At 41.6% G+C, this 12,592-nt stretch overlaps 1 protein-coding gene across 1 annotated transcript in view; it reads left to right on the top strand.

The window, feature by feature from the left end:
- The window catches only part of CADM2 (cell adhesion molecule 2), a 1,264,184-nt gene that overhangs the window by 935,068 nt on the left and 316,524 nt on the right, over positions 1 to 12,592 (top strand). The window contains exon 4 of the mRNA XM_029578402.1: positions 5,756 to 5,908. Coding sequence (XP_029434262.1) covers positions 5,756 to 5,908 — 153 coding nt within the window. The remainder of the gene's footprint in view (positions 1 to 5,755; positions 5,909 to 12,592) is intronic.

Below are 12,592 nucleotides of genomic sequence, written 5' to 3'. Positions count from 1 at the left end.
GAAGCCGCCGAACCAGCCCCTGGGCCGGGGAATGGCACGCCGGCAGCTGGCTGGCGCGCACAAGTTACGCCTGCCTGAGGCAGGCGTAACTTTCTCAACAAAGGTGGGGGGGGATTTAGTTAGGGTTGGGGGGTGGGTTAGGGAGGGGAAGGGAGGGGAAGGTGGGGGGCCCAGAAAAAAGTTCCCTCTGAGGGTGGCCTCGGAAGGAACGGAGGCAGGCTGCTTGGCTTGGTGCATGCAGGTTGCACAATTGTGCACCCCCCTGTGCGCGCCGACTCTGGATTTTATAATGTGTGTGGCAACGCGTGCATGTTATAAAATCAGGCGTAGATTTGTTTGTGCCAGGTTGCGCGAACAAATCTACGCCCGCGCATAACTTTAAAAATCTACCCCATTTTACTTAAGGGAATATTATCAGGTGAAAATTTCAAAACCTCTAGAAGATACTTTTTATAGATAACGTTAGGTATTTCCCCAATAAACGGGAAAATTTAGGAAACGCAAATTTAAATGTCTAGCTTGATTTTACAATAGTTCATTCCTTCTAGAAAGTATATTACGATCTTTCACAAAAGTAGATTGAAGAACTTGAATATCTTTAATAGCTGTCTCCATCTGCGAGACCTTCTGTATAAGAGAGTCAAATTGACTATCATATTGGGCTCCCATCTGATCTAATCAAGAAGAAAACGCATCAAACTTAAGGGAACAAGCACTGAAGGAACTTTCAAAACTTGACATTAAATCCCAGAGAGAATCCAAGATTACAACGGCTGAGCGACTTAATGCTGCAAGAGTTGTATCCCGTCGAGGGGGAGTTTCCTCAGATCACTTCAAAAGAAGACACTTCCAGAGCCGCATCTGCCTCAACTAGGACCGGAGTACTCACAGAAGGCTGAGCCAACACTGAATGCTCTCCTCGATCCTCAACAGGCAGCTGTTCTGTACTTTGCAGAGCCAGCTCCAACAACCCGCTGGCCCCCTCTGACATGGTCGCTCCAAAGATGGCATCATTGAGCGCCACAATACCGGTAGGAAGAGGAAGCTGCTGCGTCGATGGAAGCTGGTGATCTAGCAGATTCAAGGATGCCTCTGCTGCAGACGTCCACTGTGCTCCCTCACCGCAGGTGGCATTAGGCTCCTCGGCTCCTTGCAATGAAGTCGACTGAAGAGTGGTGGAGGTGATCACCTGATAACTCAAAGCAGGATAGATCCTCACCCTTCCCTTTCTTTTAGAAGGCATATAGGTAGGAAAAGCTGCAAAAAAAAAAAAAAAGCACAAAAAATGAAGAAATGGAAGGCAGAACAGAGCAGCTGATCTCAACCTCTATTATGCCCCACAATTTTGTACACGCACATCTTGCATCTAATATTCAAAAGAAAACTCTCCAGCTGGTGAAAATTAGTACAAGGTGCACATGCTCAAATAACAGATGCTCTTTACACCTGCTGTTTTTGTGGATGGCCAAACAGGGGTAGAATGCATGGACTATTCAAAATGCAAATGTTTACTCCACCCACCCACCCTCAACCCAAATACGCCCACAGGAATGACTCTCTTTAACCCTGCTAAAAGGACACACCAACCTTCAGCCTGGGTAGTCTATGTAGATGAATCCCTGTTTATCCAGGTAAACCACTCGGAAAATCTCCTCTGGACACTTTAGTAAAACCTCCAGGTGTGATAAAGAAATTCAGATGAAGAATGAAATAGAAAAAAACAAACAAACAGTGTGTACAGGTCATATAAGATCATATTCAGGATAGAGAGTTTAAAACTTTAAAGGTTTATATAGAAATATGCAGAAATGTGAAATTGGCATTGTAATGGGTTTCAGGTCGTTTAAATGTTATTTAGTATAAATTGATAGTGAATGAAAATCTCTCTTCTGTCTTTTCTTATTAGAATTTTTATACAGTGTCATTTTTTTTATTAATTTTAAGACTAACCTGAGGCATTGTGAGCTGTAGTAATGCTCATAACTTCTTTCATAAAATACGACTGGAAAATAATTATGGACAGATCAAGTGCCAAATACTTAAATTTGGAAGGACATATAATTCAGAAATATTAAGACAGAAATCCATATTCAATAGAGCATATCTCTGATACTATACACTGCAAAGGGTAATTGTAAAACAAGGTGGGTAGGGCTAATGTCTGCAGGTACTTTTGGAATTTTGAAGTGGACATATGTGCCTTTGTCAGCTTTGAAAATTCCTGGGTTGGCCTGCTATGTAGATACACACAGACACACAAACACACAACATTACATACTTTGGGGTTTAGATCTATGGGCAGATGTCTGAACATCAAAAGTCTGTGCAAAAATATGTTCCCCACCCCAATTCCGTGCTCCCAAATGCATCTTGCAGCCTCGCACAAAAGGATACAGAAAATTGGGTTTCACACATAGTTTTCTGTGCAGAGTTCTCCGGCTGATGTTCAAAAGGCCATTTGGATGCATAAAACTGGATTTTATGCACACAAATTATTTTGATAATCCCTTAATTTGTATCTTCAAACATCTTGTTAATATGGGAGGAATTATATTGTATTCCATACTATTTTTATTTGTGGAGTCAATGTCCTAAGAAAAAAGAATGTAGTATTTTATGTACAATGATTTTCTGATTCCTTAAAGGGGTTTTTTTTTAGGAGTGGGTGGATTGGGGAAGATCTTAAAAATTATGCATCAGGGTAAACCTCTTTTATTGCACTGATTGAATCTCCTATGGAATGTGCATACAATAGAAAAATTAACTATTTAACAGAGATGTGAATCGGGCTTCGGACGATTGAAAATATCATATGATATTTTCAAAATCGTCAGAAATCGAGGGCTCCACCAAAATGATAGGAAAACCCCACAAAATTGTTTGTGGGGATTCTCTTATCATTTTGGGGGAGGGTGGGAAAAACGGCACACAAAAATAACCCCTAAACCCACCCCGACCCCTTTAAAACTAATCCCTTAGCTTCCCCCACCCTCTCGATCCCCCAAAAAACATTTTTACAGGTACCTGGTGGTCCAGTGGGGGTCCCGGGAGCGATCTCTCGCTCCCGGTCCATCGGCTGCCACTAATCAAAATGGCGCCGATGGCCCTTACCATGTGACAGGGTATCCGTGCCATTGGCCGGCCCCTGTCACATGGAGGGAGCACTGGATGGCCGGCGCCATCTTTAAAAATGATGCAGGCCATCAAGTGCTCCTGCCATGTGACAGGGGCTGGCCAATGGCACGGATACCCTGTCACATGGTAAGGGCAAAGGCCATTGGCGCCATTTTTATTAGTGGCAGCCGACGGCCCGAGAGCAGGAGATCACTCCCGGGACCCCCACTGGACCACCAGGTACCTGTAAAAAGTTTTTTGGGGGGTCGGGAGGGTGGGGGAAGCTAAGGGATTAGTTTTAAAGGGTCAGGGTGGGTTTTTTGTTTATCGGCTCGGTCACAGCCGATAAACAAATCCGCGATCGGGCCGGATGAAAAAAAAAAACACGATGTGAATCAGAACCGATTCGAATTCACATCTCTACTATTTAATGCAAACATATATAAGATATAGTATATATAGTTCTGTTTTCTCTCCCTGTTAGTAAAAGAGCATTTGAGATCCTCCAGAAGTAACCTCCTCACTTTACTTGTTTTTTAAGTAAGAGGTTAATGTATTTTTTTATCTAGAGTGTAACATGCTGGGGATGTGAGGTTTTCCAAGAGGGTCTGTGACCATTCTTACGGTGGTTCAGTGAATGGGGGTGCATTGATAGTAGGATTACCAGTAGGATTACCTTACATATTATTTCTGAATTTTCTGGGGGCCATAACACAGTGCTGCAGTATGATAACTGATTAATTACATTCTTACCTTTGTTAGTTTTCATTATTAATTTTTAAGTAACTGGTTCAATTAGTATAATTTATTTAATTTGTTGTTAATATATGAAAGAGCACTTAGAATGGTCCAGATTTAAAGACGGTGCAAAAGCTTCTGCTCTGTTTGTGAACCAGTTAGCACTGGCAATGGTTTCTCCACAAGATTTTTGCTTAGCATCTTTATTTTCCAAAGTGTGCAAAAAAGAAATGTGTGACACTTTGAGCAAGACATTTAAGGGTAGATTTTCAAAAATTACGCGTGCGCGTCCATGTGCACGTGCTACCCGGCGTGCGCACATGGACATGCGATTTTATAACATGCGTGCACTGGCACGCACACATGTTATAAAATACCGGGTCGGCGTGGAAGGGGGATATAGTTAAGCAAATATGCGCGGCGACACATCGGGGCCTTCCCCAGTTCCCTCCCAGCCCCCCAGACCCTGCCCCCTTTCAAGCCCTGGGACTTACACTCGTAGCTGGGCCATTTGAAAATTGGCCTGGCGCACATAAGACTCGGCCACACGCGTAAACCCTGGGATTTACACGTGCCGGGGGTTTGAAAATCTACCTCCTTATTGCACATTGGTGAAAACTATTGATCATAAATTTCGTACAGAGTTCATTGTCCACACAAAATACCAGCCCTTGTGTGCATTTCTTTGCCCAGTCCTGTGAACCAATCCTAGTTGTCTAGATCTTTTATAAATTGTCTGGTGTTAAGGTATTTTGTTATATCATTTGGGGTTCTTTAGAGCTACTGGGCACCCCCCTTTTTTTTTTTTTTTGAAGACCCATGGTGTACAGTAGTGTACTTTTAAAGACCCATGGATACGGTACAGTAGTGTACCTTATCCATGGTTGTATTATTTTTTTTTTTTGCACTATTTAAGAGTTTTGCTGTAGGACATATAATGAAATATCTACTGAAAATAACCTTTTTTATATTCTGTTGGTAACTTTTAAACAGGTGTACGGGCATGTATGGGTGCACGTTTTCTGGCTCGCGCCCAGGGATGCAGCCATTTTATAACAGATGCACATACATGCATGCATGTTATAAAACATGCTGAGCATGCGCACATGTGCATGCAGTTTTAAGTAGGCATGCAAATCCCACTTCCACCATGTAAGTGGGGAGATTTTAAAAGGGGCGTGCATCCACGCCATTGCCAGTTTCACCAGTTCATTCCCAATTCACCCAGGCAAGGGATATGAATTGTAAACCACCCTAGTTTAATAACCTCCCTTTCCCCCTGTTAGCACCAACCCTTAAAACCCTGCTGACTAGTCTAGAATTTTTTTTATTTTATTACTTACATGCCATCCATAGCAGTAGTAAAGTTATGCGGCAGGGGACAGTGGTGCACGCTGGTGTGTGTAAGTATTTGTGCGCGCATTTCTTGACCTTCCTCTGACATGGCCACGCCCAGTCCCTTTTTCAAAATTTTTGACGTGTGCACGTAGCGGGATATACACGAGTACACGAGCAGCTTTTAAAATCCACTCGGTGTGCACTGGCCCAACTTGTGCATGTATCTCCCAGTTTTGGCGTGCGTAGGGCTTTTAAAATTCGCCTTTTTGCTTTTACTTGCTGAAACATTTTTCACCTCTTTGGCAAAATCTTCAAGTCTCTTTCCTCTCTAAGAGTAAAAAGATGACACTCACAAAGATATGATTTGTTTAGTAAACATGATTTCATGTTTCTTAATACCAATTTCAGACGATAATGCAATAATACATATATTTGTATGTGTGTATATATGTGTGTGTGTGTATATATATATATATATATATAAGAGAGAAGGATCTTACAATTATGCTGATTGAATAATTTAATGTTGTGTTAGATATCTTTAACATTGTTATTTCTTTTTCAGCCTTGAGGGACAACAGGATTGAGCTGTTTCGGGCTTCTTGGCATGAGCTGAGCATCAGCATTAGTGATGTGTCGCTGTCAGATGAAGGGCAGTACACCTGTTCTTTATTTACTATGCCTGTCAAAACTTCCAAGGCTTTCCTTACAGTTCTGGGTAAGTATAGATGGATTAGAATACCAAAATAGTTGAAAAAATAGATATGGCATTTGACTCCAGGGTGAATGTAATATTGTTTACTGGCAAGTACATAGGTATGGGGAGGAGAAATTTGTATTTCCTGGATGAGATAAATGCACAAAATTGTTGTTTCCCTTCCTATTATGTGTAACATACACTATTCTAGCTGAGCTTTGTGAATTTCTTTGATTCTGACCAGCTGCTCAATGCTTATGTCCTTCATATGTGAATGCAACTTCAAACCACAAGCCAGGGTGAAGGTCCAGAGTTTAAACTTTCCCTCTTTAACAACCTATTGAATGGCTTTCCCCTTCTGCTGATGTCACTATTACTCCATGAGTGAATAATTCTAAGCTAGAAGAAAGTTTGATATCACCTTCAAGAGTGAAGAGCCCTGGTTTAGTTACCAGGGTCTGTTTGGGATGAAATGAATTACAATATACCCAACCCTCTACCTTTAACAGTGGACTATACAGAACTGTGTTTTCCTTTAAATTAGAGTAAGAAGCACCACTAAGCTAGAAAATCACTTAGGTTGCATCATAAGAACATAAGAATTGCCATACTGGGTAAGACCAAAGTTCCATCAAGCACAGTATCCTATTTCCAGCAGTGGTCAATTCAAGTCACAAGTACCTGGCAAGTACCCAAATATTAAATAAATCTCAAGCTACTATTGCTTATGAATTAATAGCAGTTTATGGATTTTTCATCTAGCAACTTATTCAAACCTTTTTTAAACCCAGTTACTCTAACTGCTGTAACCACATCATCTGGCAATGAATTTCAGAGTTTAACTATGCACGGAATGAAAAAGAATTTTCTTTGATTTGTTTTAAATGATCTACTTTCTAACTTTGTGGAGTACTCCCTAGTCCTATTATCTGAGAGAGTAAATAACCAATTTGCATTAACTTTTTCAAGTCCTTTCATGATTTTGTAGACCTCTATCATATCCCACCTCAGTCGTCTCTTCTCCAAACTGAACAGCCCTAACTTCCTTAGCCTTACCTCATAGGGCAGCTGTTCCATGCCCCATATCATTTTGGTCGCCCTTCTCTGCACTTTCTCCAGTGCAACTATATAGTTTTTTGAGATGCGGCAACCAGAATTGCACACAGTATTCAAGACCCGGTCTCACCATGGAGTGATACAGAGGCATTATAACATCCATTGTTTTATTTGCCATTCTCTTTTTTGATCGCCACAGCACACTGAGATGACAATTTCAATGTATTATTCACTAGGATGCCTAGAACTCTTTCCTGGGTGGTGAACATTGTGTAACTACAGCAAGGGTTATTTTTCCTTATATGCATCACTTTGTACTTGTCCATGTTAAATTTCATCTGCCATTTGGAAGCACAATCTTCCAGTCTTTAACAGGTCCTCCTGCAATTTATCACAATCCGCTTGAGATTTAACTATTCAGCAAAATTTAATGTCATCCGTAAATTTGATCTCCTCACTCGTCGTACCCTTCTCCAGATTATTTTGAAGTACAGGTCCCTGAGGCACTGCACAGTTTACCTTTTTCCAGTGTGAAAACTGACCATTTAATCCTACTGTCTGTATCCTGTCTTTTAACCACTTGCAATCCACAAAAGGACATCACCTCCTATCCCATGACTTTTTAGTTTTCTTAGAAGCCTCTTATGAGGGACTTTGTCGAATGCCTATTGAAAATCCAAATACACTACATCTACCAATTCACCTTTGTCCATATGTTTATTAACCCCTTCAAAAAAAGGAGATTTGTGAGGGAAGACTTCCCTCAGGTAAATCCATGCTGGCTGTGTCCCATTAAACCAGGTCTATCTAAATGTTTTGTGATTTTATTCTTTATAACAGTTTCCACGATTTTTCCCAGCACTGAAGTCAGGCTCACCGGTCTGTAGTTTCCCGGATCACCCCTGGAGCCCTTTTTTAAATATTGGGGTTACAAATTAACTGAAATAGGTCTGAAATTTCATTTTTTTAGTTCTTTCAGAACCCTGGGGTGTATACCATCCGGTCCAGGAAATTTTCCACTCTTTAGTTTGCCAACCTGGCCTACCACATCTTCCAGGTTCACCATGATTTGGTTCAATTCACCTGAATCATCATCCTTGAAAACCATCTCCGGAATGGGTACCTCCCCAACATCCTCTTCAGTAAACACTGAAGCAAAGAAATTATTTAATATTTCCGCGATGACCTTATCTTCTCTAAGTGCTCCTTTAACCCCTCGATTATCTAATGGTCCAACTGACTCCCTCATAGGCTTTCTGCTTTGGATATATTTTTTAAAGTTTTTATTGTGAGGTTTTGCCTCTATGACCAATTTCTTTTCAAATTCTCTTAGCCTATCTTATCAATGTCTTACATTTAACTTGCCAATGCTTATGCTTTATCCTATTTTCTTCTGTTGGATCCATCTTCTAATTTTTGAATGAAGATCTTTTGGCTAAAATAGCTTCTTTCACCTCCCCTTTTAACCATGCCGGTAATTGTTTTGCCTTCTTTCCACCTTTTTTAATGTGTGGAATACATCTGGACTATGCTTCTAGGATGGTATTTTTTTTAACAATGTTCATGCTTGTTGTACACTTTTTACCTTTGTAGCAGCACCTTTCAAATTTTTTTTTTAACTATTTTTCTCATTTTAACAAAGTTTCCCTTTTGAAAGTTTAGTGCTACCACTGTGGATTTACTTACTTGTCTCCCATCTAGTCATTAATTCAGATTTCGTGATATTATGATCACTGTTGCCAAGCAGCCCCACCACCATTACCTCTCTCACTAAATCCTGCGCTCCATTGAGAATTAGGTCTAAAATTGATCCCGCTCTTGTCACTTCCTGAACTTATTGCTCCATAAACAGTCATTTATTCCATCCAGGAACTTTATCTCTCTAGCATGCCCTGATCTTTTACTTTCCCAGTCAATATTGGGGTAATTGAAAGCTGCATGCACCTAACACATTGTATCAAAGTCTTATTATTTTTATCATTGCTAATACTTATATTAACAGTCTTATAGCTTTCATAATTTTTTATATAATTTTTGGACCTTCATACCACCCACGGTTAGCAAGTATTAACTTGGGTTTTCACCACTACAGGTCTTTTTTAAATCATCGGTCCACTAACCCTTCTTCATTTTGCTTTTTTTCATTTTTATTGAACCTTTTATAAAATTACTGAGAACAGTACTTCCCTTTACTTGAGCAGACCAGAGTCTGAGTCTGGCGTGAACAAGTTTCGCGAGCCGCTGCCTCAGGGACTCTTCGGCTTGACTCACTGAGTACTTTGCAAAAAATGTCTGGATATTCATTGTAGGAAATCTCTGGATATTCATCAATATTTCAGTTCAATTGGGAGGTCCATCTTAGTTTTTCAGACTCTGCCACCATTTTTCTTCAGCGTTTAGATGCTACTTTTAGTCGTTGATCATTGGACAAATTAATACGTTTACATTGGTAATTGAAATCTCCCATTATTACTGCACTACCAATGTGGTTAGCTTCCCTAATTTCTCTTAGCATTTCACTGTCTGTCTCACCATCTTGGCAAGGTGGATGGTAGTATACTCCTATCACTATACTTTTCCCCAACATGCAAGGGATTTCTACCCATAAAGTTTCAGTTGTGCATTTAGTCTCATGCAGGATCTTTATCCTGTTAGACTCTATGCCATAAGAACATAAGAAATTGTCATGCTGAGTCAGACTAAGGGTCCATCAAGCCCAGCATCCTGATTCCAACAGAGGCCAAACCAGGCCATAAGAACCTGGCAATTACCCAAACACTAAGAAGATTCCATGCTACTGATACAATTAATAGCCGTTAATGGACTCTCCTCCAAGAACTTATACAAACTTTTTTTGAACCCAGCTACACTAACTGCACTAACCACATCTTCTGGCAACAAATTCCAGAGCTTTATTGTGCATTGATTGAAAAAGAATTTTCTACGATTAGTCTTAAATGTGCTACTTTATAACTTCATGAAATGCCCCCTAGTCCTTCTATTATTTGAAAGTGTAAATAACTGAGTCACATCTACTCATTCAAGACCTTTCATGATCTTAAAGACCTCTATCATATCCCCCCTCAGCCGCCTCTTCTCCAAGCTGAACAGCCCTAACCTCTTCAGCCGCTGTTACATCCCTTTTATCATTTTGGTTACCCTTCTCTGTACCTTCTCCATTGCAACAATATCTTTTCTGAGATGCGGCGACCAGAATTGTAGACAGTATTCAAGGGGCGGTCTCACCATCCTGGACATAAAGCACCACTCCACCACCAAGATGTTCCTATCTGTAATTGCAATATAATTTGTACTCCGGAATAGCACTTTTCTGTTGGTTTTCCTCTTTCCACCATGTCTCCGAGATGCCAGTTAAGTCTATGTCATCATTTACTACTATACACTCTAATTCTCCCATCTTACTTCTTAGACTTCTGGCATTAGCATACAAACATTTCAAAGTGTGTTTTTTGTTTGTATTTACATTCTGCTTTTCAGTTGACAGAGATACATTGGAATCTTTTAGCTCAGGTGAGATTTCAATTATAGGCACTTGGACTACTTTTCTTATTATTGGAACCTCTCTGTTGGGATGCTCTAACTCTAATGCTTCATTAGTATCCTTCGAAGATATCTCCCTCTGAACCATGCGCTGCTTTCCCCTTTGATTTAGTTTAAAAACTGCTTTATCTTCTTTTTAAAGGTTAGCACCAGCAATCCAGTTCCACCCTGGTTAAGGTGGAGTCCATCCCATCATAAGAGTCCCCTTGCCGCAAAAGGTTCACCAGTTCCTTACAAAACAAAATCCCTCTTCCTTGCACCAACGTCTCATCCATGCATTGAGACTCCGCAGCTCTGCCTGCCTCTGGGGACCTGCGTGTGGAACATGGAAAATTTCAGAGAACGCTACCCTAGAGGTCCTGGATTTCAGCTTTCTACCTGAGCCTAAATTTGGCTTCCAGAACCTCCCTCCTACATTTTCCTATATCGTTAGTACCCACATGTACTACAACAGCCGGCTCCTCCCCAGCACTGTCTAAAATCCTATCTACATGATGCGTGAGGTCCTCCACCATCGCACCAGGTAGGCATGTTACCAGGTGATCCTCTCACTCACCAACCACCCAGCTGTCTACTTTCCTAATAATCGATCACCAACTATGACCTAACCCTTCTCTCCTTGGCAGTTGCCCAGGGAAATACATCCTCAGCACGAGAGGACAATACACCACCTGGAGAGAAGGTCCTTGCTACAGGATCATTCCTACTGCACCAGGTTGATGCTCTCCAATCATGAAACCTTCCTTCTCCAAGGCAGCATCAGGGCTGCCAGACTGGAGTTGGGACTTGGCTACGATGCCCCTGAAGATCTCATCTATATACCTCTCTGTCTGCCTTATTTCCTCCAGGTTTACCACCCTAGCTTCCAGAGATCGGACTCATTCTCTGAGAGATAGGAGCTCTTTGCATCGGATGCACACATACAATTTCTCACTAGTGGGTAAAAAAATCATATATGTGACACTTGATGCAGAAGACTGGGAGGCCTCCCTCTTGCTGTTGGACTGCTGCCTTCATCTTAAATTTGTTCAGTTCTTATTTAAGTTATAGGTTGCTATGGGAGTAGGACTGCGTACAGTTAGGGTCCTTTAAATGTATTAGTGTATTCACTATGGGGCGGATTTTCAAAGGGTTACACGCGTAACCCCGAAAACTCACTCCTGCGCGCGCCAATCCTATTTTGCATAGGCTCGGCGACGCATGCAAGCCCCGGGACGCGAGTATGTCCCGGGGATTGAAAAAAGGGTTGGGGGTGGGGTGTATCCAGAGGCCTCCGAATGCCTGCTAGGCCAGGGAATCGCGCACCGGCACTCGGCCATGCTGCGCAACCTGTGCCTGCCCAGAGGCAGGCGCAACTTAAATAATAAAGGTAGGGGGGGATTTAGGTAGGGCTGGGGGGCGGGTTAGATAGGGGAAGGGAGGGGAAGGTGTGGGGGGGCAAAAAGAAAGTTCCCTCCGAGGCCGCTCCAATTTTGGAGCAACCTCGGAGGGAATGGGGAAAGCCATCGGGGCCCCCTAGTGCTTGGCGCGTTCAAGGTGCACAAGTGTGCACCCCCATGTGCGTGCCAACCCCGGATTTTATAACATGCGCGCGGCTGCGCGTGCATGTTATAAAATCAGGTGTAGATTTGTGCGCGCTGGGTTGCGTGCAGAAATCTATGCCTGCGCGTAGGTTAGAAAATCTGGCCCTGTATATCTGGTAGTGACCTACAAGGGAATGATCAAACTCTTGATAAGGTGTAGGGAATTTCTAAATTTAAGTTAAAAGGCTGATTAATTTTTTAACTTCTTTTTTTTTTAAATTTCTATTTATTTATTTATTTGCTTTTTTTTTTTTTTTTTTTTTTGTGTGAAAGTATCGCCTGCCTTTAAATTAAAGGATGAGCTTGGGGTGGGTGGGAGAGAGGTGGGAGGGTTGGGAAAACCAAACACACAAACTTCTGTTTTTTGCCTCTTGGGTACTATTGGATTTTTATTTAATCAGGAGCCCATAATGCTCTGCTGGCAATCTGGACAACACAAAGCCATATGTTGTCTTCTTGAGTAGAGGACACCATACCGTGAAAGAGTTAACACAGTTGCATATGT

Source organism: Rhinatrema bivittatum, chromosome 15 (assembly GCF_901001135.1).
Source record: "Rhinatrema bivittatum chromosome 15, aRhiBiv1.1, whole genome shotgun sequence".
NCBI classification, from domain to species: Eukaryota; Metazoa; Chordata; class Amphibia; order Gymnophiona; family Rhinatrematidae; genus Rhinatrema; species Rhinatrema bivittatum.
Note: the sequence above shows the minus strand (reverse complement) of the source record. Positions and strands in the feature narration are given on the sequence as shown.